Genomic DNA, 27,595 nt, shown 5'->3' with positions numbered 1-27,595 from the left:
AGTTAAAAAAAATTACATGCTACTGTGTTCAGAATTTAAACTTTAGACTAAGTGTTTAAAGCACAATTTTACACCCCTGAAAATAGGGGATTGTTCTGAAGCACTTTCATTTCCTGACTGTAATAACCACCCATTGTATACACAGATGCCACATTCCTTAATCACATTCCAAAATAGATTTCCTTAAGGTATCATACATAGCAAAAGGACAACTCTATTTCCAACCAATATTGCTTGCACATAGTTATTGTTGAGCTCTACCAGTTTCAGAATAGCAAACATCCAATTATTTAACAATATAAATATTGGTTACTAAAGTTTTAATCATAAGTATAAAATCTCTATGTAAAACCACATGCTACAGCATATCTGTACAAAGGCCAGGAAAAAAGTTATTTTTTCTTATAACAAAGTGCTACTGCAGAATTGACTGACTTGTTGTGGACATTTCTGAACAAATACAGATTGTTTGGCTCAGAGCATTTCCTTACAGACTCTAAATTCTTCTCAGAAGATTGTAAAGCAGTTAGTTTCAGGCTGCTCAGTTAAAAAAAAAAAAACAAAAAAAAAAAAAAACAAAAAAAACAAAAACCCACAACCAAACAAAAAAAACTCCAAAACAAAACACCCAACAAAAAGCCTCCACTCTTGAGTTATGGCTGTGCAACCAAACAAGTAGGCAAATTTTAATTTTCTCTAAACTCTTTCCCAGTTTTCACTATGCCTTCAGAAGTTTCCATCTAGATTTAATTTACACAGAGCACCATCAGACAGTACCTGTGTTCCAGCTCCAGTCACTGAAGAAGCTGCTGCTCCACCTGTGGCACCTGGCCATTTGAGCATTCCTGGTGCATAAGGCTTTGACTCATCTGACTTTGTTTCAGGTGGATCAGGAATGAATGGCCAGGTGTCTTCTCAGCTGAGAGCCCCAACAACTTCTTAAATGACTGCAGCTGTAAGGCAGCACTTGTCCAGGACCCCCTTAGGAAGCCCCACTTCAAGCACAGTAATCCTGTATCTTATCCCTCCATCAGAGACATGGGATGGAGTGAAAGGGGGAAACCTCTAAGGCAGGAGTCCAAAAGAGGTGCTCAACTCACACCTGAGCTTCAAAATATCCCTTCCTTTCCATACTAAGGCTACCACATCGGATTTTCCCAGACATCCTTTATTCACACCTAGAGACTTTCAAGTAGAAAGAGAGAACTTGTCCATTTATTTGGGATTTCCAGGTATCAGACAGTCCAGAGCAAGAGCAGCATCTGCCAGGCTGACATCCCTGGAAGCCCAGAAGGAGCACTCAGAGCAGCTGCATGTTCAGGGTGTCCCTGTGCAGAGATCAGCTGTGCTGGGTTCACAGCTCTCGTGCTGCAGCCATGTTCCAGACCCCAGGCAGACAAGTCAGAGCTGTCCAGCCTCTGGAATGTGCAGGACAAACAGCCACTGCACTGATGTCTGCCACAGCCTGGACACACTGGCCTGTGCTACTTGTACATCCACTCATTTTGTGATGTGAAATACAGGAGCCATAGATACACAGAGTTAGGGGGAGATAATGACACCAGGAATGTTCCCAAATATGTCTCCATATGTTCCCAGTCAAGCTCCAATATTCTGCATTACATCATGGTAACTGGGACATTGACTCATACCTTGAGTTTTTCATATAAAATACCAGGTATACCTATCTGGATGGCAGAGACAGCTTTTTCAGAATTGGTCCATAACACTGCAGTGCATCAAAATCAGATTTTGAGCATTTGTTCAGCAGCTGCTAGATGAAAAAGGAAGTTTTCTGTGGCTGGTGGAAATCGCTTCTGTTTCAGGGCCTCAGCATTAAGGGTTGGTTTTCCATTGCCATCAGAAACTTCAGTAAGTGAGGCTAAAGTAGCCAAAATTTCTTTTGTCTTCAGAGAGATGTCCTTAAGGAACAGAAAAACAAGCAATCATTAATACAGTATTAGGTATTAAAAGGGTTTCACATACACTTACAATAAAAAACAATCAATACAGAACAAAAAACGGAAATAATTATAAATAAAAATAACTCATTTAAAATAAGGACTCTATTTATTTCAAGGCAATCTAATAACAGTTCTTCAGCCTGCTCTTGTGCCATATTGGATAAAGGAAGCACAACCACTTCTCTCCTGACCTTACTGAGCTCTTACTAAATCACTCAGTTGTGAAATGTCTAATATTAGATGGGGGAGGGAGTGATAAAATGTCATCAGCATAAAAATCAGGTTTTATAGCTCAGAAGCCATATTTAGCAGAACATTTTCAAGGTATTGCCAATACTATTGACAAAGCGTTGAGCAAAATCCATGCCTTGTGGAATAAAACTGGGAAACCAGTCTTACAATCAACAGAATTTCTGAACTTTCTTCAGCAATGTTGTTACCCAAGAGATAATATAAACTAAGTAAGTTGTCCTTAAAAACCTGCATGATGAATAAAAATGCTTATTTGTAAAAAGGCAGAAGGTAGAAGAGACTGACTGATTCTCAGTGACACTCTTCCTCCTACTCCCTCCTTCTGCCAAGATTTAGCAATAGAAGTTAATTAGATTTAAAAATAAAATATTAACCTTAATGACTTGGCTGTCTGATTTATCTGGATCTTCTGCAGATTGAACAATTAGTTGTCCAATTTCTTTGTGAAGTTTTCCCATTGTCATTGCCTCTGTGTAAGAAACAAACAAAACACCACACATAAAATCACTTTTTTTGTGATATGTAGAAATACATAGGAATAACACACCAAACTGAGGAATCTTTTCATGACTGCCATTTGAAATCTGTTGGTAAAGGCAATAACCTTGTATCAACAGCCAGTACCTCTGAAGTGGCCTAAAGCAGTGATAAGGAGCAGCAAGGTGATAAGCAACATACAAGGTTTTCTTTCAAATAATCCCCAGTCTTCAGGTATTTAGTGCCATGTTTTACTAAAAGCTCATGTAATATTTCTCCATTTAGCTGAAAGTCTTTTCCATGTCTAATATGGATGTTATGAAATCCCAATTGTGCATTTGTTGGAAAACAAAGCACATCTTTCCAAATTCCAACTTAAACCAGTCTCCCAGAGTGGCAATAAAATGAAGACAGAAACTTACATATTAACTTTTCAAAACATGGAAGGACGTAGGATTAAGATTGTTTGACCTACAGCAAGGTTGAGCAATTACTGTCAACCCTGGAATAAACTGCCTCTAAATCCAAAATATAAACAGCAACCAACCTTTTACTACAGGTGAAACTGTAATCTCACTGTCTGCCAAATTCACATACACATCATAGAGGTCTGATCTGCTGCTCACTTCAGAGTCTGTAAATCCAGCGATGTACCCTAGAGCATGGAATTGAGCAAGATTAGGATCTTCATAAAACCAAAAATCACATTCCTAAAGTCTAAGAATATTTGACACAATACCCATTGGACCCAGGAGTTTGCTCTCTTGATATTATCAGTCACTCAACAAGTGTTCAGCAGATTCTTCATTTCCAACAAGCTTAAAAATCGACTTCTAAAACTGCTGTGAGCATGGATTAACTGCTAACACTACAGCAATATCACCGAGTTCTCAGTCTGAAATTTCAGACTCTCTTCCTACCTTCCCACTAAAATTACTCATTTGCAACTTTCTCATTACAAAAATCTCCACTCTGGAGCCTCTTGTCACGAAATCAGTATTAGACTGGAACAGAGGAATAAACCCAGCAGACTTTCTTATTTATAGCATGTCAGATGAGCAGTTTTGGAGCAGTTTTTCTCCATGGAAGAAGCTTAGTGAGCTGTAGAAATGTTGAAGATGAGTAGTCTCCTTGCTCATATTCTGTATAAAGAAGCCTCTTAATGGCCACATGATGTGTCACAGTAACCTCTGCATAAAGCAAGGGCCTGTTCCTGGGTTATGCATTAAGCACTGTGCACACACAGCACTGTGTCACACAGACCAAACTCCTACAGGTAAAGTTTACCTCCTGTGCTTAGGAGCCTCAGACTTCACTGACAGCAAAAGAGAAGTTTGGGACTTCAGAGTTAGGAATTAAATAAAAAAAACCAACCCATTCCATTACTAGTAATGTGTAGAAGCTGGGAAAAAAGTAGCTTATCTAAGTGAGCTGCTTCTCTCCAACAGGAAAACTTTCAATCCCTTCAGAGCATCAAAAAAGTCTTAAGGCTGCTTTGCATCTGTGATTAGGGATAGACTATGATCCACCCAAAGCCACCAGATTAACCAATTATCTTCCCACATGCTTGTTTACTTGATCTGCCTTTTCCAAAGAAAATAATGTTTAACTTTGATCAGTATCATTAATTGCAAAATAACCGTTTTTTCCCTCCAAGGTTCTCTGGTGCAAAACTTGGCAGCAACAGAAGCTGAAATTGAATTTTCTTGGTATTTTTGTTTAATAAATTATCACTACCTGTGCAGGCTTTTAAGGCTTCCAGTTCCTCCTCATTTAGATGCACATATGAATGAAGAATTGACCAGTCTTGTCGATGCCACACTAAAGCTGGCAAAGTCCTAAGGAGATCAGGGTGCAGCTTGAGACACAATAGATTTTTACTTACAGCAACTAAAGTTTCACAGTAAAAATTCTATGCCATGAAAAAGAACAACTATCACTAGGTCTCATTTATGGTGTGTATATATATATATATATACACGAACTGTAGAGATTTCTACTATCAGTGCAATCAGAGTTTATCACTCATTCCACCATTAAATTTTCCTGAGTTGAGCAACATACAGCTAAACCTTAAGAAGGATTCAGCAGAATTTCTATAAACAGGTTTAAGATGGATTTTTTTTTCCTTGAAATACAGGCTTTTTTCTCAATGAAGGTTCCAAATTTGTTGGACTTCTGGGGGTGAGTGAGTAGGAAGGAAGAAACTGATAAAGTACCTGGTAAATTCCTGGATAGCTTCTATTCTAGGATGGTACACTACAATTCTCTTCTTTAACATCAGTGCAGTATATAAAATGACTGTTTCCATTCCAAACTGAGACACTATATCTAGAAAAGAGGGGAAATTATTTTATAGAAGATATATATGCTGATATTATCATGTTTTGAATAAGCTTAATAGCAACAGCTCAGGCTCAGCTCAGTGTCAGCACAGTTTACTCGAAGCATACATGAAAACAAGATTGTATTTTAGGCTGTAAGAAAGAAATGAGAACAGACTCTGGCAGAGATTAACCTTTGATGGAGCCAGCAAGGTAAGCCTTCCGAGCATCAAAGTCCTTGCTGAGGAAGGATCCATTTTCTTCGCTTTGGCAGATGCCCTTTGTAAGGACTGCAATATAACTCTCCATCATTTTAACTGGACTTCCATGCTTCAAGTAGATTCTGTGTGAAAAGAAGAGAGTCTGGTATTCTAACTGCAATCAGTGCACCTATATATATGAAAAATAAAAAATTAGAAATCGGTTTCACTAATAGCAATATTGCTGGCAATAATTCCTATTCTGGATACCTGGTTGAGGTTTGAAATACTAAACTAGAAGTCTTCCAACAGGCACACAAACACATTTGTCTTTTAGAATTTAAAATAATCCTGCATTTTTATTTTAGCTTTCTATTTTATGAATGAACCAACATGGACTAAGGTAGAAGCACACCCCAAAAGTGTAGGCAGGTGTCCAGATAAAGGATTCTTTGCAGACTTAGAAGGTGTCTGCTTAATAAAAAAGCACCTACCACAGCAACTCCTGTTATTACATGCAGACTATGACTAGGTAGCTTTTAATTTTTTATCCAAGTATCTTTTGCCATTCTTCACTACTCTTTTCTAAATGATGAAAGAAAAATATAAATGTGTCCTTGATACTCATTAAAAACCCAAAATGACACAGAAAAAGCACACACTGAGAGCACCCATGTCAGCTGTCTTCCAAGAAGCAAAGAGACACTGTAACCTATTTTACAGGTTAAGATATTTCAGGAGTAGCACTGAAGTTGTCAACTACACATTTTCCATGTTAGCTATAGCACAAAGCTACATCACATTTGAAACTCAATTATTATCATGCTTAGAAGAATCCATTCTAGATTTGAAAGGAAGTACTAGCTGGTAAGTCAGCAGAAATATGATCCACAGTGAATCTAAGTATTTCATGTATCACCAAAAAAGAACAAATCTCAGCTTTTCAGTACTCTGCACAATTGGTAAGCCTGAAGGCATTCCCAATTCTACATTATTTCTAGTAAGTCCCAAGAGCACATAACCTCACAGTTGCATCCAATTACCTGCAAAATCTCAGTGAATACTCTTGGTAACAAGAACTGGGACTGAACTAATTCAGAAACTGAAGAAAAAGCAAAATAAGCAGCAGAGAGAGAGCACGAGAATGGGGACGTGAAGGGAAGGGAGTAAACAGGACAAGGAAATGAGAAGAGGTTTTTTGGTTGGAAGAGGGCTCTCACTTCTCTATAGGAAAAGCAAAAACATCCCTGGGTACTGTGATTAGCTCAGAGGAGCAGCAAGCAGCATTTACAAAGATGTTGTGGAGGGATACAAGTCATTCACCATACACATGGTGACCTTTAAGTCCAGCACTGACATCTTCCCAAATATTTACACTTTTAAAAAATACATTATCAGAGAAAATGAGTGTGAGAGTGGTGGTAATGTGTCTGGAGAGCACACACATTAAAACCCAATGAACATCTGACATTCACCCAACACGTTCTGAATAACACAAGCTCAAATCAAGGATTTTTATCATCTGATTTCATTTGTAGGACTGAGTTTCCAGCAATTTGTTTGAACAAATGCAACACAATGAATTCAACCTTTGCTTTGGCAAGATGTGAGCATGTACAGAGGAGTACCTCAGGCAGCTTTTACACAGACCTGCAGAGGATCCTGGTGAAGGCTGCGTATTTCTCTGGGTTGAAGTCTTTGGCTGTTAGGACAATGGAGAAGTGGGTCACCTGCACATGACACAGGCACAGAAACACACAGAGCTCAGTTAACGACCCCACACAAACAGTCTCGGTCACTTTATTGTCAAGGCTCCAAGTTCCCAACTGCAGGAATGGCCTGGACAGAGAAAGGACTTCTGATGTGATTCAGCTCTAGTACAGACTATCTTTTGCTGAACCTACACACAAGAGTTGCTTTCCTCTAATCTCACGAGGTTATTAAAAAACAGAAAGGCATTTTTCTTTCCCACAGCAGGGAGGAAACTTCCAGAATTTGCTGCCAAAGGAGGCTGTGGAGGCAGACAGCATCAACATATTTAGAAAGAGACAGGAAAAAATACATAGCAGGCCCACAAACAGAACTACCCTAACTTCCTCAATCAAATGATTGTGGGCTGGGGCAGGACAAGACTGAAAGTCTGCAGACAATGCCCAGGCTCACGTGTCCTCCTGAAATAGCATCTCCCGCTGCAACTGTTGAAGACAGCACTGTGACATTTAATTTTATTTTACCTCACAGGAAATATAAACTTGGAGTGAGGAAAGGCAAGCAACATTCTGCTGTGGGCATACAAAATTACCACATTATCTTTCTACTTAACAACATAGCATGAAACATGAAAATTGAACAGACTTAACTAACAGTTTAATGATTTTCATAACAGGGAAAAGATAGAAGATACAACTGTATTTGCTGTCTTCCAGCAATCAATGCAGTGGAAAAGAAAGTACATAACTCAATCCTTTGGGGAAAAAAGGCAGCAAGTTCTATAGGAACAAGATTCTGGACACTATGAAACAAACTTCTTAGAGAGATAAAAATGCTGAACTCAAAATGCAAATTAACTAGAAACAGCAGTATGAAATAGCATTTGTACATTAACACAAAGAATTGGGTAAGGACTCAATCATTCTGCAATTCCATGCCTGGGTGACAAATGAAACACAGACTGGCTGGACACCTGGGCAGAGCTGCATCTGTGAGCACAGAGCACCCTGAATCCCTTCTCTCCCTCACGTTTCTCTCCATGGGAAAACACTGCTTAACCCACAGAGGAAACTTGGCAGAAGCCCTCCCTGCATCCTACTGAAAAACCCTGCCAAGTCATACCTTTTTCAAGGCTGGAGAATCTTGAACTTCTACCGTTGTGATGTAGAACCAAGACCTTTTATACTGGCCAAACACAAAGGTGTGAAGCAATTTGTTTTCATCTGTAAGGCAGCACTTTCGCAGCAACAGAGTCCTCAGTTCAGCTGTGACAGACGGGTAACACCAAACCCACAAAGCATCTCCGTTGGTGTCTTTTTCTATGGTGGAAAGATGTTCACTGTGAGAATGCCAAACAGCAGCAAGGAAGTAAATTGATGGGTTAATCAGGTTTGTTTCCTGGAATCAGATTAAAATTCCACCTTACCCTGACCCTAGACATCCAGTTCTGCCACTACGGTTTAAGCCTTAAGGCAGGAATTCTGATACAGGTTTTATTTTTTAACCATTAATACATTTCCATTCTTGACCTGCTTCACGAGGTCAGAGAAGCACCAAGTTTGAATGTACATTCAACACGAGCACGGCATTAAGGAACGAGCACCGGGGCCAGCTTATTTATGATTTTCTCCGTTTCTGATTTCGCAACACGGACCTCGGAAGCCGCGAATTTCAGACACTTGGGCCGAGTTCGTGCTCGGCTCGGCTCTGCAACAGGCACCGCCCGGGCCCGCGGCCTCACTGGGCCCCGGCACCACCCCTGCCCCGGCCCGGCTCCCCGGCCCGGCTCCCCGGCCCTCACCGATCAGCCCCACGGCCCGCAGCAGCTGCGCCTCCGGCTCTGCCATCTTCGCTCCGCCGCCTTCCGCCCGCCCGGCCCAGCCCGGCCCCGCTCCGCCCGCCCCGGCCGGGCCCGCCCCCCCGCCATTACGGGGCGCTCCCCGCCCGCCCGCTCCCCCTCTGGGGCCGCCCTCCTGTGCCCGGCGGTGCTGGGGGAAACGCGCTCCGGGGAAAATGTGTCGTTATGCTGTCTGCGCCACAGAATGCCTGGCTAGTTCAGGCTGGAAGGGACCATGAAGCCCAGCCGGTGCCGCCGGTGATGAAGCAGGTGCCCGGAGCACGGCACTCCGGAGCGAGCCCACACGGCTCCTGGACACCGCCCGTGAGGGAGGGAGACTCCAGACCCGCCCGGGCAGTGTCCCGGTGTGCCATCACTGTACAACACACAGGTCCTTCCTCGTGTACAGGTGGAATTGTGTGCGTTTCTGCCTCTTGTCCTGCTGCCGGACAGCACGGAGCAGAGCCTGGCCCATCCTCTGGCACCTCCCTTCAGAGAGTGACGGCCATGGGTGAGATCCCCGCTCAGTCGTGTCTTCTCCCTCTGAACGGCTCCCTCAGCCTTGCCCTACAAGTGAGGAGCTCCAGTGCTGTCACCATCTCCGCAGCCCTCTGTAAGCCGTGGGGCAAAGTTTAATGTGAAATGTTACACACAGAGTGCTGGCAGCCCCCTCCCGAGGTCACGGCCAGGAGTGTACCCCGGGTAACCCAGAACACAGACATCCATCCCTGTGTTTCCCCACAGCCGGATAAAGGCTGCCCTGGGTCCAAGCGGGGACTGAGTGGCGTGAGGAACAGTCATGGAAGCAGAACTATTCCTGAGTAACTCCATGCATCAGCAAGTTTATTGAGAATGTAAAGATCTCATTTGCAAGTTTGTGTGAATGGTGGCACTTGAACATTGGACTCCATGATTTTAAGGGTCTTTTCCAACCTAAATGATTCTAGGAATACCATTAGATTAGGAAAAGAAACTTCTGAAATAACTGGGACAACTAGACAACCATCAGAAGCTGCTAAGAAAACATATGAAGTTCTGGGAGAGGCCAGGCAACACACTAAAGGGCAACCTCCCACATGATTTTCATGAAGTCATGAAGCACACACATTAAATATACTCAACTACCATGTAGGAAGAGACATGACAAGTTAGACAATAAAAGCTGCTCTTGATACAAAATCATTTTAATCTCAGCCTGGAGGCTTTCAGGAACTTCAAAGATCCAGAAAGACGGACTAGGCTGCCCAATAGCAAATCCAGCAGTGAGGACATGCAGTCCCCGTGGCAGCACAGCTGCCCTCATGAGAAGGCTCCAGTGACACGGGCAGACCTCAGGTAGTCAACTGGCAGACTTTTAAAAATAATTTTATGAACACAAGAAAGGCACCTGTTCAGCACTATAAATACCTCAGTGATGACTCTACTTACTGCAGACCGCAGTGAAATACAGGTCTGTCAGGGTTTAGGAATAGAATTCCCCAGTTTAGTGTTCCCCCTGAAACACCCCAGACCACACACCGCTCCCCATCTCCCCCTGCCATAGGATGGAGAACTGGAGGTACAAAACTGTAAAGATCACGGGTTGGGCTAAGAGCAATTTACTAGAAGCAGCAGTGGATGAAGAAAACGAACAGTAAGAACAATGCCAGTAACAGAGTGTGCGAGACAGGCGAACGAGCCGCACGGCGCCCAGCGCCCCCTCGGCAAACTCCGCTGTGCCCCCCCGGGATCGTTCAGGGCTCGTTCGGGCAAAGGGCCTGTGGAGCCCCGCGATGCCCTCCCGATCCCGATCCGCCTCACGGTGCCATCTCCTCACGAGCCCTTCAGGGTCCCGGTCCCAATCCCCATCCCGCTTCTTCTGCGATTCCCCCACGATCCCCTCCCGCTCCCGATCCAAATGCTCCGTCCATCCGGTCCCGGTCCCGGTCCCGGTCCCGGTCCCGGTCCCAATGCCCCGTGGTCCCGGTGCCGGTCCGTGTCCCGGCGGGCGGTTCGCGCGCGCGCGGGGCGGGGTTTCCGGTTCCGGCGCCGCCGTCGGGGCGCGCGCGGGCCTTTCCCTCCCCTTCCCCTGGCGCCCTCCCTTTCCGGCCGCGCGTGCCGCCTGGCTGGAGCTCGGAGCCGCCGCCGCCCCGTGAGGAGCCGCCGCCGCCGCCATCATGCCGGTGTACTTCCAGCGGCCCGAGAACGCCCTGAAGCGGGCGAACGGTCAGTGCGGGCCGCTCCCACACACACAGCGCCGGGTGGCCTCCCGCGCCGTTCCCCGGCCCCCGGCCGCGCCCGCCCCGGAGGCCCCGGCCGGGCCCACCCGGGAGGGCCCACCCGGAATGCCCCGGCGCCGGGCGGAGGCCACCCGGGAGCGCCCGCCCGGGAGGGAGCGGGCGGCGCGGGGAAAGGGCCGGGGCGGCGCGGCCGCGCCGCATGGCGGAGGGGAGGGAGGCCCGGCGGGTGCGGGGAGCGGGCCCGGCCCCGCCTCCCGCCGCCCTGGGCCCCACGGCCGCCTCTGGGCCAAGGGGGAGCCGAGGCCGGCACGGCTCATCCCGCGGGGCTCAGCCCGGGCGGCCGGGGCTGGGCAGGAGCGGGCCGGACCGCGCTGCCCGGCCGGGGTGATCTCAAATCCGGACTGATCCCGGGCCCTGTGGGCTTCCTGTGTTGTATCCTGTCCTTCACATGACTCCGGTGAGAACGCGAATGGTAAAACCCCGTCCCTGCTGCGCAGGCTGGTAACACTGGTTTGCCCCTGGAAGACCAACCAAGGGAGACAATTCAGCGCTGTAGCCACCGCTTGCTGACTGCCACATAAAAGCTGGACCGGTTATATTTATCAGCTGGCTCATTTCGGGCCAAACATATGGCTTTGACGCTTCTGTTTTTTATAGTATCCTATTTTAAGCCCTTAGCGAGACCATTTAGGCCCTTCATTGTCACAGGGCTGATGGCAAGCTCACACTTAAAGACATCCACAAGAGATGATGTATGGGTGTCAAAATGACAGCAGAAGAGGCTGTGTGGTCTGGGGACTATGCATTATTCAACTACTTAGTATATTAACAAGAAAATTTGAAAATACTGCATGTCCTCAAAATTTTTAATCAAAAATTCATTGTAAAAATCTTTCCCACAAAGATAAAAAGATGAAAGAGAAAATCAGCTTCAGTCAGCGTTCAAGGGTGAAGACATGTTGTATCAGTCCTTTCACTAGAAAAGATGCACGTACCATAATATGTAAACTTTATTTATACTTGCAAATTCTTGGGCAGAGTAAGTGGCACTTGGTGTGCAAGTCACATTTCTGGAATATTGACTTTAAACTGCTCATTATTATTATTGATGCTTTCCTGCTATTTAAGTTCACATTTCTTATTCTGCTGCCAATCTGCTAAATTGTGTTGAAGTGAAGGAGTTGAGTTGAATGGAAGGGTGGGAACTGAAGGGGGTGTTCTCCAGACAGATGCTGGCAATCCTGAATTTCAGTGGACTGCATGGGAAACATGACAAGCAGTGTCAAGTCTTACAAGCTGCAGGGGCTCAGTCTTAACCACAACCAAGCATAATAAAGAGTGGAAAGTCTTAAGGCAGACTGTGTGTTGCAGGAAGCAGTTTAATGTTAAACTGACATTTCAAATGGGGACATTCAGTGCAGTTTCCAGAGTTTCAGTGTGTGTTTTATATGTAAGGCTCAAGTGAGCTATAGAAACACTTCATGTTCTCAGTGGCTTCAGCATACAGAGGTGATATTTGGAAGTATGAAGAGCATGAAGGATTTTATGTGTATACAGATGTGTAAGAAAAGCCTTTTTATATTGATAAATATAGGTCAAGGCCAACCCTCAGCCATTGTTTGTATTTGGCATTGCTTTGTACTCAGGGATGTAATGCAACTTTAAGGAGTGTTTTATTGTTGCAGATACTAAGTTATTGCTCACTATTAGAGATACTGTAAAGGACATGACATCTTTGTCACCTCTTGTAGTGACGGGTTTTCTCAGATTGAAAACTGAGCCTAATTCAGGATTTTGGGTTAGCAGTAGGTGAATTGTTGATGTGTATTAGCTGGTTCTTGACCACTCAGCTTCAGTTGCTACTCTGGATACCTGTTAGCATTTTTATAAAAGAACAAAACTATTAGAAGGTAACTCTTACAGCTACTTATGAACCCAACTTTACAATTTGGATGTTACAGATCTGAGTTTCACTTACAGTTTACAGTTTAACGTACAGTTACTGCTGTGTACTGTGCACACACTGTGCTTTGTGTGCCATATTTGAGTCTTCTGATTAATTTTGTGCTTTTACTGAAGTGTCTCTTAAATTAGCCTTAATTATTTGACTTACTTGTAAGAACCTGCTTGGCCAGAATTAATTAAAAGTTTCAAAACAACATAAATTAATTTTGTGCTTTGTCCAGTTGGGTATCGACCAATGTAGTTGGAGTGCCCTGGCATTGTTGCAGGATTAAACTTGCCTTTCAAGTTTATTTTCATAAATAAAGTGTAAAGCTGAACAGTAATTGTCTCAAAAGCAGCTCTGAGATAGAATAGCAGTGTAAATTATGGGATGGAGGGTTGCTTTATTAGAATTCCCTTGGTGAGTAAAGTACTGCTGGGCACTGTCACACCGTAACTTTGATTATCTTCAGTTGTATCGCAGTGCTTTCTCTAGAAAGGAACTTGCTCATCTTCTGCCAGGTTATTATTTACATAAACTTAGCCCTGAATATGAGCTGTTGTGGTCCTTAAATTAAAACCACTCTGCTGCTTTCAGTCTAAACCTTCTGCCATGTTTAACTTTGAATTTGAGATTCTAAAACTTGGAAGCTCTGTCTGGTGCCTGAGCCCCTGGAGCAGGCCCCTACTTTAATAGTTTCTGCCATTATTTCTTTAGGAATTGAGTGTTTTCCAAAGTACTTTATGGAAGTACTGACTCCACTCCTCAGCCTTTAAGAATAGGCACTTTTCCCACTAGCTGTACTTGACCTCCCTTATCTTTTAAAAACCTGTTTGTTTCCCATTCTGTGTGTTCATTTCTCTTGCTGTTGTGCAGTGCAGAGGACATTCGGAGTAGGGTCTGTGTATGTGGGTCGCTGCCTCAGTGTTTCCTGTGGGTGGTTTGCTGTGGGATATCAGAGGTGGGAGTTGCTGTGATGCTGAGAGCTCCTGTTAATAACAGCAGCTGCTTAGGGATGAATAAATGGGGCACCAGTTTCAGCAGCAAGGCTGATTTTAAAAGTGTCTGACCCTTCAACTGAACTGCAGCAGCTTTTGATGTAACTTCTGTAAACCGAAGTGCTAAACCACTGGAGTTAAAAACAACAAATTAACACCTTTTCTGAGTGAAGTTTTTTTCCTTCCTCTCCTTCTTCCACCTGAGAGCAGGACTTTGTCTTTCAGTCACATTCCTGGCATGCTTTGCACCTTGTTAAATGCCCTTGGTAGGTGCTGTACCCACAAGTCTCCTGGTGGGTATTCCTTGTCCTTGATGAAACCAGGATGGTTAAAACTGGATGTGTGCATTCATGCACATTCACGTGTATGAAGTGCTCAGTCGTGCCTGGATGGATGGAGAGACATCTCTGCTATCCTGAAATTCCCATGTAAATTTACTGGGTAACATTTGTTTGCCAGCTATGTCACTGAACTACTGGCACTGAGTTGCCAACATTTTTGATCTGGCCAACTAAATCAAACTATCAATGCAGTCTGGGTAGAGTTGATTAAATTCTGAGCGTTTCCTGTGTTAAGCATAAAACATGCATCTTCTGCTGTGCAAGTCTTCTGCTAACTGGAATTTTACTTTCAGAATTTCTTGAGGTTGGCAAAAAGCAGCCTGCCCTTGATGTTCTCTATGATGTTATGAAAAGTAAGAAACACCGAACATGGCAGAAAATCCACGAGCCAATTATGCTGAAGTACCTGGAACTCTGCGTGGATCTGCGCAAGAGTCACCTGGCAAAAGAGGGATTGTACCAGTACAAGAATATTTGCCAGCAGGTATGGCTTTTGATTTTTTTATTGTACTTATTTATAGCAAGCATGGTATCTGTCAGCTGATACAATTTAAAAGTAACTGATTTGTCCCCAATTAGGAATAATCTGCCTTTTAGATGTTCTTGGGTTGGGTTTGTAGCAGTTACATTTTAAAAGATTTGTTGCCTGTTGTGGGTGGAAACATCTTCCTTTTTTTTTTTTTTTGCCTTTGGTGTAGGTTAACATCAAATCTTTAGAGGATGTTGTTCGAGCCTATTTAAAATTAGCTGAAGAAAAAACAGAAGCAGCTAAAGAAGAATCCCAGCAGATGGTACTGGACATAGAAGACTTGGATAACATCCAGACTCCAGAAAGGTGTGCAGCCTGTCTTTAAAATGCAGCAATTCACAGAAAGTATCCTTATTTTCATTCACAAAGCTAAGATATAAATGTGGTAGATTTGAAATTAAATACTAGTAGTGTTCTAGAGGTTTTAAAGGAAGGGATAAAAGCAGGAATTTTACACTGAATGAAATCCTAAGTCTGAGTAAAGAAAAGTAAAGAAAGCAAGCAAGCAGTAAGGGATAGAAAATGTAGATGAAGTAGGAGTGGTTCTGGGAGTTGGGTCACCACTTTCCAGTGTCTGCTCAGATCTACATCTGTAGTGGTATTGGAGAGTTTATTATGGTAAACTGTTCATTAATAGTTGATGTAGAAATGCTATTAATTATATCAAACCAATGTAATTCCTGTATGTTATATTCTCCTTTTTTTCTGACCACATTGTGCATGTACAAACAAAAGGAAATTTTACTTTATAATTGCTTGCTTAAGTGATAATAGAAAAATGGGCATGAAAAGTACATTCAAGAGAGAAATGATAGGATGGGTAATGAGAATGTAGAATGGTGATAGAAATGATAAAAAATTGGAAGAAATTACTGAATATTATTCTTGAGTAGGAATAGAGTTGTAGTAGTTAAATAATACTCAATAAAGACTTGAAGAAGGCTCTGTATTTACATGTTAACAGCAAAACTCTCTAGTAGAAGTTGTTTGCAGAAAAGAAAAGGTGACAGATGTATCTTCAGTAGGAGGGGCAGTGCCATTCATGTTATTTCCAGTGCCTGAAACTGTTACAGAGGAATCCACTAGTAGTTAAACAGTAAAAAATGACTGACCTCTCTTTGCCTTGTTCTCCTTTCTATAGGAGAGGACTAGAGAATGGATCTTTTCAATCACACTTCTCATCTAAACAAGCACAGTTTCCTTAGTGTGACCTTTTTTTAGGTCCTGTTTTCTAGACTTCTCATGCTTTTTTTCTGGATTCACCTCTTGATCTGTTAGAAAAAGCACTGTGGTAGCATGTCATGTTTAATAGTGTATGTAGTACCCAAGGATGCAAATTGCTACTGGAAATGGTGCAGTAGAAAAGAGTTACAAGAGTTGAGACTATATTAAGAGCCGTTCAAAAAGAATTTTAAAAATGAAGACTTAGGGAAGATGTCTTTTTGTGAGATTAACATGTTGAGTGGATTGTTCAGCAGAAAGGGATCATGTGGGACATAGCACTGAATTGGTCTCAGTATTTTGGGAATGTTTTCCCCTGCCTTATATTCCTGTGATGAGCGAGTGAAGTTCTAAATGCAAGATTATCATATTTTACTTCCGACATATTTAAACATCTCTTTCATGTCAGAATTTGTAAAGGATTTGAAATGTTAATGTGAATATTCTGGTTTCTGATGTGTGTGGATCATAACACAGCGCTTGTGTCACATGTCAACACAAAATGAACTCTGGCAGCAGTGCTGGTGACTAAAAGGGAAGTGTCAGCAAGTACTAAAGTGTCTGCATAGACACTGATACTTGATTCTAGCAGAGATACAGAACACAGCTCCCTGCTAGGAAAGGGAAGGTGAAAATCCTGGAGTTAGTTTCCTTTGAAGGATACAAGTTTCTGATGTCTTACCTCTGGAGCTTGGACATGTCAGTCGGATATGCAGCAGCCAAAGTTTGAGACTTAAAAGTTTGAAATAATTATCTACATCCTTTAAAGGAGAAGAGAGCAGTCTGAGGGACCAGTTTGAAAATAACCAGTAGGCTATTCAGGAGAATTAGCTGTTCAGATTTGTCCAGTCTCATCTTAGAACCTGGTAAGAAAAATTCCTGAGAATTGTAGGGAATAAACCACGTCTCTTTTTTTCTCTTTCCTTACCCCTCTGCCCTGACTAAAGTGTTCTTTTGAGTGCTGTAAGTGGAGAAGACACTCAGGATCGTACTGACCGCCTGCTTTTGACACCCTGGGTTAAATTTCTGTGGGAATCCTATAGACAGTGTTTGGATCTTCTCCGAAATAATTCTCGAGTAGAACGCCTGTACCATGACATTGCACAGCAAGGTAGGTGCAAAAGATGGAAACCTGAACTGTAATGATGTGGTTTGAGGGGATGTTCCCCCCCTTAAGGGGAGGGGAAGATCCAAGATTTGGAGATGCTTGTGGTCAAAAGGAACAAGACTCAGAGGGTCCTCAAAAGCTTACAAAGTTTTAGTAGTAAATGACACACTTGGCATGAAAATTGGTGTGTTAGTCCCTGACTTCCCAGTATAAGCACATGGCAGTGGGTTTTGGGTAAAGGGATAGTGTGGGAGAAGAGAGGATTGAATTGAGGAGAGGGTTAGAGAGAAAGAATGGGAGGTAAAAAGAGAGAAATCACCAGTCCTCACTCCAGTGTTGCTCCAGCTGATGGGGATGTCTAGGCCCCTGGGGTGTACACACACCTGGGCTTGACCTTTTTGTAGATAAGTTTCTCACTTGTTATGCGAATCAGTTCTCATGCTCCATCTGTTGTTGTGGACCTTTCTAGAAATGAGTTGGAAGGCTTCCAGGGTTTTGGGTGGTCTTGATCCCCCTCTACAGTCCATCCCTCTTCTTGACCTCTTTTCTGCCCTTGTGTTGTGCTGTGTTGTGCTTATCTGCAGAAGATAGAACAAGGACTGTTTTTTTGAGAACTTTAGGATTAATGACAGGGTTTTTGTCTGTGTCATTTCCAGTCATTTGAAAGCTTCATTTGACTTTACCATATTTAGATGACTTGAGAATTTTTTTCTTTACATTTTACAAAGCCAAAACATGAATTAATGCCATTCACAGGAGGATTTTTTGTGCTCTTAGTTCAAACTAAAAGCTGGAATCACTGCATAAATTAGAACATTTTTAAAGAGGTTTAAAGTATTCCCTTTGCTCTTTAAGCTCAATTATGTAGAAACGTCTTCATCGTTTGAGGTCAAGATGAAAATGCTCTGCATTGTCACTTACTCATTATGTGTGACAGATTGTATCATGTTTGAGATGTCTTTTGACTGCAAATGAAGACTCTTTAAGTGTCCCGATTTACATATTTGAATCCCATTTTAGAACTACCATGAAGTCACCATTAGTGAACATTTTAAATTGACATTATTCCTTTTTGCAGCTTTCAAGTTCTGCCTGCAGTACACGCGGAAAGCGGAGTTCCGCAAGCTTTGCGATAACCTGCGGATGCACCTGGGGCAGATCCAGCGGCACCACAACCAAAGCACAGCCATCAACCTCAACAACCCTGACAGCCAGTCCATGCACCTGGAGACCAGGCTGGTGCAGCTGGACAGTGCTATCAGCATGGAGCTGTGGCAGGTATGCAGCGGGGCTCCCCAGCACGCTTCCTCTGCAGCCTTTTCAGAACCTGCTGCATGCTGTTCATGTCTCATGTTACATGCAGCAAGGTGAAAAAAGGATAAGAGCTAAAGTTTTAATATCTAGAATATTGAATGCTTAGTCTGGTGTTCCTGCACAGCATTTCAAACCAAGCTTTGCTGGTAGAACTTAGGGAGATTTTTTTTTTGTTTGGTTTTTCCCCCACCCCCACCCCTTGGTTTTTAGCTTGAAAATCTGAATGAAATAAGTTTTCAAAAATACCAAGTTTTTAGCAGACAGTTAAAGGAGTATGTCCAAATAATTTATTATGAAAGAAGTATTTCATTTCACGTAGCTAACAAAACTGAAGATCACAGCTTTTAGTAGTATTAAGTATTTTATAGTCTTACAACATTTAATAAATTTATATTTTTCCTTTTTTGGGGTGTTGCAAAAAACTTCCTAACAGTAGTGTCTTTGGTTGTTTTGGGGTTTTTTAGGAAGCTTTCAAAGCAGTGGAAGATATTCACGGACTATTTGCACTGTCTAAGAAGCCCCCCAAACCACAGCTGATGGCAAATTACTATCACAAAGTTTCAACTGTCTTCTGGAAATCAGGAAATGCTCTTTTTCACGCATCCACCCTTCACCGCCTTTACCACTTATCAAGAGAAATGCGAAAGAATCTCACACAAGAGGAGATGCAGAGGTGGGGAAAGAGACTTGCTGTGGTCTTAGAATCTATTTTTAATCTCCTAGGTTCAAAAATAAAGTAAATTGTACCCCAAAAGAAGCAGATGACATATATGGCTATGAGCAGCTCTGTCTAAATTGGCCAGTACTAATTGCCTCAAAAGAGATCTAGAGCAAGGAGGATGATTTTACAAAGCTGCAGTGTAAGTATTGTGAGCATTAGTGTCACCTTAGTTACCTTCCTTCTTTTTACTGACTGAGAAGATATGCAAGTCAATAAATATCTGGGGGTTTGTTTTCTTTTTCTCCTCTGAGTGGTGGTATTTTCTTCACTAGATTTCATGATTTCCTCTCGTGGTGTAGTTAGTGTCTCGTCTGTTATTTCTGGTAGTTTTACAGTTTTGCATCATGGATGCTCCCCGTTCCTCTTTTAACTGGCACATACATGAACAGGAATTAGTAAGTGTTCCCTAGCAGTTCATCTCTTGCACATGTGCTTTGTCACCAGGATGTCCACTCGAGTCCTTTTGGCCACGCTGTCCATTCCAATAACGCCAGAGAGAACTGACATTGCTCGTCTCCTGGATATGGATGGGATCATCGTGGAGAAGCAGCGGCGCCTGGCCACCCTGCTGGGGCTGCAGGCGCCTCCGACACGGGCCAGCCTCATCAATGACATGGTAGGTACTGGGCTTCAGGTGAGCAGCCTCATAGCGCTGAGTCTTTCCTTGCAGAGCACTCTGCTTAGCTCTGTGACAGCAGTTTTAAAGCTAAATCAGCTGTATGGTTAATTGGGGCTTAATTGCAGATTCACAAGGACTGTTCGGAAATGGCAGCGATAATTAATGCTTGTGTGCAATTCAGTGTGGTCTTTTATGTCACTCCAGCAACAAATATTGATTTGAAACACTGAGGGGTCTGAAACATGTTGTGATCTAGAACTCTGGCGTTTTTTTCCGACTCTGAAGTCTATAATTATCTGAAGCAAGTGCTTATTTTTCTGTTTTAAATGTGTTTTGGATAAGCACAAGCCAGATGTCAAATGTTGGACCATATGGATCTGAGTGATTATGAAAACTTCCTTGTGTTTAATTTGAAGGGATGTTAGATTTTTTTATCCTCAGACCTCCCCCAATGCTCATAAACAAATTAGACTTTAAGTAATGGTATTTTCAGAGAATGTTTGAGCTTCTTGCAGTCATTTGCACTCATATCTAAAATTTAGGTTCAAAGCTCATTTTACAATTTGAATTAATTCTTCTTGCAGCGCCTCTCCAGTCTGGAGAGGCCTGGACTGGGAAAACCCACAATTTAAGTCTTCCAAAATTTAATAATGAACAGTCACATGTGGTTTTAGTTTGGATGTGGACTTATGTTTGTATAGTAGGCTCATGTCTTAGAAATGGCTGAGGATGGCACTCTAGTCTATTTAACTTGTTTGTTTTTTGTCTACTCTTCCATTTTAACTATGTTTAAATGGTGCAGTGTAGAATGTAATTAACTGCAGTTAATGTAATGAAAAGTACAGTTTCCTGTATTAAAAACCACGTCTGTTGCCTGTTTAACATGTTGAATATGAAATTCTTAAAGCATTAACTATTGGTTAATATTGTATTTATGTTGAGATCTTTGGAATTTTTTTGTTGACTGTAGGTCAGGTTCAACGTAGTGCAATATGTTGTCCCAGAAGTGAAAGAACTTTACAATTGGCTTGAAGTAGACTTTCACCCGCTCAAACTCAGTGCCCGTGTCAGCAAGGTAAGTTTTGGTAGCTCTATGTGTGTAGTAATTGGTCTTGACTAATAGCCTGTTATTTCAATATTGATTTGTGGTAAATATCTACTAGCTATTTCTATTGCCAGATTTTTCAGTAGTAGCCTTGATTTGGTGAAATTCCATCACCGTGACATGTGCATGACATCTTACAGAGTAAGCCTGGTTGTTGAAATAGAATGAAAATTCACTCAGGGATTTTGGGTGCTATTCAGAGGGCTCCATAAAGGTGCAGAGTTTTGGAAATGTGTCAGAAGGTTTTGTTGGTGGAGATGATACTGAGTTAATTTTGTTTAAAGGTGCAGAATAAGAAGACTCTGTGCACACGTGGGCATATGCTGGCAAGTGGGTTGTGTGCTAAGTGGAAAGATGAACCAATGACTTGTTTTACTATTAAAAGGTAGAGTGTTGGGAGGTAGAATAATATGAGAGCTGTTGATTAGATTAGTGTAAATTCTGCAGTTGATGAAGCACGTCATGTTCTTTTTCTTTGATAGTGGGAACAAAGATATTTGAGGTGCTAAAAAGAACTTGAAGGTAAATTAGCAGTGTGGTAAATGTTGCCAGTACTGTCAGTCGCCTTCATACAAAAAACTGTCAGCTCTCCTTTGTAACTGTAAGTGTTCTGATCAAAGGATGCACTTCAGTAAAACAGTATCTGGACAGAAGTGCTCTTGTTTTAAGAGCTGTAAACCAGAAATGTTACTTTATTGGTGGAGTTTGTACAGGTCAATGCAGATAGAGTAACTTTTCAGACTTTTGATAGGTTCTGAACTGGGTGAAGGACCAAGCTGAAAAGGAACCTGAACTGCAGCTGTACATTCCTCACCTGCAAAACAACACCATCCTTCGCCTTCTGCAGCAGGTATGAGTAAAGACAATGCAGGTTCCTAAGTATACATAAGTTAGAATATGCTTTGGAGGAAGATTTAGTTGGGACCTTTAATACTGAAATAATTTTTCTTTTTATCAAATAGAAGACTGATTTTCAAACACATTTTCTAATACATAACCCGTACCTTCAGTTTGTGCATCATTTAAATATAGCTATAGCAGCTATACTTGGTAGTGGGGTACAGTGGTATAGTCTCTTCTCTAGATTTTCTTCATTACCTACCAAGTTTCTTAAAACTTCTCTTTGGAGCAAGGCTGGGGAGAGGAGTATTTCACTTTGGTTTTTAGTGTCTTTTTTATTTGTATCTGAGTTTTTTATAAAATGCACATTTCATTGACCTGCTCTCGTTACCAGTGATGAGCAGTGTTATTTCTGGTGTGCTAAAGAAATAAGTGAAGGCTAATTAGCAGCATAGCTGGATGTAGTTACTGCTGCCAGTCTCCTTCATACAAAGCAGCCATTCAGGAACGGGGTTTAATCTGACTACAGTACAGAAATAAAGTCCTCAAACAGTATTTGCAACTGCATTAATATGCACACATTCATTTATTGACAATTCAGCCAGTTAACTTTAAAGCCTGTACAGTAGTTTCTGATTTCTTTTTATTAAGGAAAAATACCTAATGTTTCTGTTCACATACAGGTGGCCCAGATTTATCAAAGCATTGAGTTTGCTCGTCTGTGTACCCTGGTTCCTTTTGTGGATGCTTTCCAGCTGGAGCGTTGTATCGTGGATGCAGCCAGGCATTGTGACTTACAGGTGAGTGCTGTAGGAAGACTTTGTGTGAAGTGATGTCTGGGTTCATGTCTATTGCATGCGATGAAAAGGAACTGGTTGACAATGTAGAGGAGGAGGTAAAAAATAAAATCTTTTTCCTTCCATTTTTCTGTTTTTGCAAAGGTTCGCCTTGATCACACAACTCGAACATTGAGTTTTGGGTCAGATTTGAATTACTGTACTAGAGAGGATGCTCCACTGGGCCCTCAGTTGCAGAGCATGCCTTCTGAGCAGATCAGAAACCAGCTGACTGCCATGTCTTCAGCTCTGGCTAAGGCTCTTGCAGTCATTAAGCCTCCTCACTTAATGGTAAGTCATTTAAAGGCTTATGAGAATGTTGACAAAGCTTATATTTTAATGGATGTGTTTTCTCAGCTGTACATTTTACTTTCTTTTTTCTTCAGCTTAGTGGTAGTCAGTTATTTGTGCTTTTAAAGAAGTCATTCTTAAAAGCACTCAGCTAGTTAGTTTCTGGTCGTAATTAAAATATGGCAAAATACACACAAGAGGCCTGAGTTTAAAGTTTCCAGTCTTGCAAATACCAGGTTTAGGATATAACAAATAATAACTGTCCCAGGAGCTTACAGAACCAGGATTTGTTTATAGTTTTGTATGCATTTTTGAAAATCCAAGAGCCTGCTTCATTTATTCTTCCTGGAGAAACTGCTGTTGTGAAAAACCTGGAATGTAGCTTTACAGAACACAACATCCCACAGCTCAAGAACTGAACTGTCTTTGTCACTTCCTTTCCTCCTCCCTGGGGCTCTTGGCTTCAAGGTCGGACTCACATTTCAGGTTTTCCAGAGCCCTGTAGCAGCAAGGTGTAAACCAGTCTCAGATTTCCAGCATGTTTTGGTTGTGACAAGTTAAACCTTCACTTCTTTCACTAGAGCAGTAGTAACTTTTTCATTTGTTTTAGGTTTATGAAAGATTTCGTAACTAACACATCAGATATTTGTTCCATAGGGAAAAAAAGGCTGATAGCAACATGTCCATGTTAGATTCTCTACAGGTTGAAATACTAAGTAATATTCTTAAAATCTAAATGCAGAAGGTAGAACTGTCTCATGACACTTAGTGCTCACTTCCTTATGTTAACTTGAACATTGACTTGTAATTAAAAAATGTTCAGAACAGGTTAAATGTTCATGGTTTTATAGTGTTTAAGATAAAAATATTTTTATATAGGTTTTCCCTTAAAAAGATTTGAGTAGTGATTGGTATTAGATTGTCATTTTGGAAGAAAAAGCACACTTTAACTATACATTTGTGGATAGAAATGACACTTAGTCTTGCACTTTACACTTACTCAGTAGCTGAATAAGACATAAATCCTCATTTAACTTATTAGTGGTCATTACAGTTGTAAAATTGGAGAACAGTATCAAGGTTAATGTCAATCTGTGTGGTTAGAGAAGCTACAGAACAAGTTGATATCCTTTTTCCCTTCAGTATTCAGGTCAAAACTTTCCACTTTTGCCAGGTGCTTAAAAGATTTTAATTTGTCGCCTTTCTAATAATTTACAAAATCATTAAATTTGTCTTAAGCTTTTTACTTTTGTGTTTCTGGCACCTCCATTTAGCTTTGAATGTGTACAGATCTGCAGCGAAGTCTGGATGTTTTAGTGTTTTTGCTGAATGCCCTAGAAGTGACAGGTTACTAAAAATATCCCTGCGGGTGCTCACATTTCAGGGGTAGCACGGCTGGGGGAGTGTGGGGAGCTGATTTGGGCTGCAATGTTTGGCTGGACTCATGGAAATGAACAGTGACACCAGCTCATGTGCACAGCATGAATGTCCACAAAGAGCTGTGGGGGTGCTCTGGGGAATGCTGGGGGTGTGAAGGCTGCTGAAAGAGCAGTCTATGTTCTAGTGTCTAGGAGCCTAGCGTTTTTTATAAGGTAATGAAAATGGTTTTAATTACCATGTTTGAATTGCTGACTTATTTTTTATCATCTCACAGACAGTGTTTTGTGTCAATTAGGGTACTTTTTTCCTTCTATTAGTGTGTTTGGAAAATAACAAAATTTTAAAAAGAGCAAAGCAGCTTTGGTGAAATACAGTACATGTGATATGCCTGCAAACACATACAGAGACAAGCAAGATTGGCCCACACACCCATTGCAGTTAGATTTCAATATCAATAACATCTGCATGTACAATATTTTTGGATAGAAAATGGTCAAACTGTTGTACCCAAGCCATGTTGTAGATTATTGGATTTTACAGACAACTTTCTCCATGTGCACATGATTCTGGGCAGTTGGTACTGCCTCAGATGCTGCTTGGATGAGTGATTAGATTTGCCACTACAGCTGTATTTCCATTCAGTTGGCAAGTTTGGAGAATAGAATTGCATTTTCCTTGAGGAGCATTTGCTTTGCTTATTGCCTTTTGAAGAGGAACTGTTTCACATCATTGTCTTATTCTTAATTTAAATCCAGCAAGAGAAAGAAGAACAACATCAGCTGGCAGTCACTGCCTTCCTCAAAAATTCCAGGAAGGAGCATCAGCGTATCCTCGCGCGCCGTCAGACCATAGAGGAGAGAAAGGAGCGACTGGAGAGTCTGAACATCCAGCGTGAGAAGGAAGAGCTGGAACAACGGGAAGCAGAACTGCAAAAAGTCAGGAAAGCTGAGGAGGAGAGGCTGCGCCAGGAGGCAAAGGAGAGGGAGAAGGAGAGGATCCTGCAGGAGCATGAGCAGATCAAAAAGAAAACTGTTCGGGAGCGCCTGGAGCAGATTAAGAAGACTGAACTGGGAGCCAAAGCATTTAAAGATATTGATATTGAGGTAGGGGGTTTGTTGTTGCAGTGGGGAGTTATTTTGTTACGCTTTCAGTGGTACATTGCTACCTGAATTTCATGGGTTTATACTGCAACTACTCTTACAAACAGTCTCTCTTAAAAATGAGTTAATGTAAGTAAACTTCAGTTCTGGGTTTGAATGGGACCTTTATTACCTGGGGGAATAAAGACCACCTTTTGTGGGAGCTTTTTCTCCTTTTTGTTGATAACTTTACTTCCTTGTAGGATCTTGAAGAATTGGATCCTGACTTTATTATGGCTAAACAAGTGGAACAGCTGGAAAAAGAAAAGAAGGAGCTTCAGGAACGACTGAAGAATCAGGAGAAAAAGGTACGAAGTAGGAAGGGTAAAAATGTCCATACAATCTTTTAGTGAATTGTGATCTGTGTTGATACATATATGTGCATACACACATCTATAATATGGTGTTGGAAATATAACTGTTTGAAACTAAAGAAAGGTAAATGTATTATATACCAATTGGGTCTTTGGTTTTTGTGCAAAAAACTGTTCTAATTTAATGGAGTTGATTTGAAAAAGGCCCTTTAAGCCAGATGTAAACTGAGTCTTTGTTGGGAAGACTTGTAATTAAAAAATGTTCAGAACAGGTTAAATGTTCCAAGAAGGAGAGGCCATTATGAAAAAGCTAAATTAATCAATTGCATTAGTACTCACTGAAAGAGAAGAAATTCCACTGCTAGAGCCCTCCTAGATGGCAGAAAAGGATCTGTCTGAAATGTGGGTAGCAATAAAAGTGTGAGAAATGTGTCATAATCAGTAGAAACAGATGACCTGGGCAAGGTGAAACTCAGCCAGACTTCTGCTGTATTCAGGGAGGAAACAGGGATTCTATGGTACAGTGACTCAGATCACTTAAAACTAGTTTGAAGAAAAATGGCAAGTGGCAGGTTAGTTAAAAAGGTTCCAGTGAGGATCTTTGACGCTCCAGGTCTGTAAAGCTGTTGCTTATACTGGACAGAGGAGCAGAAAACACATTAACAGTAGAATTAGTAGTCACCTGAGTGAATGTGGTCTACCAGGAACAGTCAGCACAGCTTCTGCAAAAGGAATGTTAGCAAGGCCTTCCTCTTAGAGTTCTCTGAAGCTGTCAAAGCAAACATATGACTAAGACTGATCTGATGGGTGTAACTAAGTTGGATTTAAAAAAAAAAAAGCTTTTTACAAAGTTCTTGACAAAAAAACCCCAATTTAGTAGTGTGACAAAAGAAAGTCTTTGAATTATGTTCTGGTTAGATAGATTTAAAAACTTTATATAGGCAAAGCAGAGAAAAGAATCCCTCAGTCTTTGGCTTTGCATATTAAATGATGGGCTTCAAACTTAATATTTTTTGCCAGCAGTGAGTACTTGGTTCTTCTGCATTTTGAGCACTGTATGCAGTTCTGCTCTCTTTATGTCTAAAAGGATGCAGCTGAACTGGAAATTTGACAGGAGACCAAGAAAAATTGTCAATTATGCAGATTAGCTTCTGTGGGAGAAATGTCTTTGTAAAATAGTACCCCTGTGTCTGACAGATTTCCAGAGAGAGAATGTGGTGGCAGTCTGTAAGAGTGTACCTGTTGTAGTTATTCTCGCACTGCCTGCAAGGGGTAGTGGAGTGAGGAGCATTAAATGAAGCCAGCAGGAGCTGTGTTCAGAGCTGTTTGTAGGTAGAAGTTGGATCTTCATGCTGTGAGCCTCAGCCACACAGGAGTTCTTTCCAAAGTACATTGTTCTATATGAAAAGCTTTGAGTTCAGAAGGACAAGAGAGGAAATCCACTAATGTTTAAAATATAAAAATACTTCCAACAGAGAAAATGCTGGGAGCTGAAAATGGATGATGCTGAGAGAGAATTGTGATGTGTCTGTCTCCATTCCTGCATCCTTGCCTGGGAGTGCACTTAGTTGCCAGTGGTAGAGGCAGGTTCTTGGTTAGGTTGACCTTAGATGGTCCGGTGTGGTTGTTGCTATTTTGCCTAATATATCAGATATATTGGAGAAGTCTACAGAAATCAGGGGTTTATGTGTGCATTATGCCACACTAAAGGTGTGCTATCTTTACTCAGATTGACTACTTTGAAAGAGCAAAGCGCTTGGAAGAAATTCCTTTAATAAAGACTGCCTATGAGGAACAAAGAGTGCATGATATGGAGCTGTGGGAGCAACAGGAAGAAGAAAGGGTAAGAATTTTTTGTTCAGTTGATAAAGTGCATTAGCAATGCATGAAAAATAGTGGGTTTTGCACTGT

General features: G+C 41.9%; 2 protein-coding genes across 4 annotated transcripts in view; one reads left to right on the top strand and one right to left on the bottom strand.

Annotated features, from left to right (window-relative positions):
* Nucleotides 1–545: 545 nt before the first annotated feature.
* On the bottom strand, nucleotides 546–8,792 carry DENND10 (DENN domain containing 10). 2 transcript variants are annotated; one of them, XM_083866177.1, is made up of 9 exons: nucleotides 8,729–8,792; nucleotides 8,050–8,246; nucleotides 6,868–6,947; nucleotides 5,212–5,360; nucleotides 4,913–5,024; nucleotides 4,431–4,531; nucleotides 3,241–3,348; nucleotides 2,591–2,685; nucleotides 546–1,922 (listed from the first exon to the last, which is right to left on the bottom strand). In XM_083866177.1, exons 1-9 carry the CDS (start codon nucleotides 8,772–8,774, stop codon nucleotides 1,746–1,748), a joined length of 1,065 nt encoding a protein of 354 aa, XP_083722303.1. In that variant the 5' UTR covers nucleotides 8,775–8,792; the 3' UTR covers nucleotides 546–1,745. The 2 variants fall into 2 exon arrangements, with proteins under 2 accessions (XP_083722303.1, XP_083722304.1); XM_083866178.1 differs by lacking the exons at nucleotides 8,050–8,246; nucleotides 8,729–8,792 and having other exon boundaries at nucleotides 6,846–6,944.
* Nucleotides 8,793–10,851: 2,059 nt separating this feature from the next.
* The window catches only part of EIF3A (eukaryotic translation initiation factor 3 subunit A), a 28,965-nt gene continuing 12,221 nt past the window's right edge, over nucleotides 10,852–27,595 (top strand). For both annotated transcript variants that reach the window (XM_083866875.1, XM_083866874.1), the window contains exons 1-14: nucleotides 10,852–10,969; nucleotides 14,561–14,751; nucleotides 14,966–15,102; nucleotides 16,965–17,128; nucleotides 18,204–18,403; nucleotides 18,904–19,112; nucleotides 19,605–19,776; nucleotides 20,750–20,854; nucleotides 21,636–21,734; nucleotides 22,408–22,524; nucleotides 22,666–22,851; nucleotides 24,987–25,334; nucleotides 25,574–25,678; nucleotides 27,414–27,527. In XM_083866875.1, the coding sequence (XP_083723001.1) occupies nucleotides 10,921–10,969; nucleotides 14,561–14,751; nucleotides 14,966–15,102; nucleotides 16,965–17,128; nucleotides 18,204–18,403; nucleotides 18,904–19,112; nucleotides 19,605–19,776; nucleotides 20,750–20,854; nucleotides 21,636–21,734; nucleotides 22,408–22,524; nucleotides 22,666–22,851; nucleotides 24,987–25,334; nucleotides 25,574–25,678; nucleotides 27,414–27,527 (2,196 nt within the window). In that variant the 5' untranslated portion in view covers nucleotides 10,852–10,920. The remainder of the gene's footprint in view (nucleotides 10,970–14,560; nucleotides 14,752–14,965; nucleotides 15,103–16,964; nucleotides 17,129–18,203; nucleotides 18,404–18,903; nucleotides 19,113–19,604; nucleotides 19,777–20,749; nucleotides 20,855–21,635; nucleotides 21,735–22,407; nucleotides 22,525–22,665; nucleotides 22,852–24,986; nucleotides 25,335–25,573; nucleotides 25,679–27,413; nucleotides 27,528–27,595) is intronic.

The sequence above is a fragment of the Zosterops lateralis genome, assembly GCF_965231275.1.
Source record: "Zosterops lateralis genome assembly, chromosome: 8".
NCBI classification, from domain to species: domain Eukaryota; kingdom Metazoa; phylum Chordata; class Aves; order Passeriformes; family Zosteropidae; genus Zosterops; species Zosterops lateralis.
This window is presented reverse-complemented; position numbering and strand designations above follow the sequence as displayed.

What these genes read in the sequence shown, in the direction of transcription:
- DENND10 (XM_083866177.1), bottom strand. Translation starts at nt 8,774, where the DNA reads ATGGCAGAGCCGGAGGCGCAGCTGCTGCGGGCCGTGGGGCTGATCG. An exon ending in CCTTGCTGGCTCCATCAAAG is followed by an intron (nt 5,025 to 5,211) that starts GTTAATCTCTGC and finishes CCTCTTTTCTAG; the next exon opens with ATATAGTGTCTCAGTTTGGA. An exon ending in CAGACAGCCAAGTCATTAAG is followed by an intron (nt 1,923 to 2,590) that starts GTTAATATTTTA and finishes CTGTTCCTTAAG; the next exon opens with GACATCTCTCTGAAGACAAA.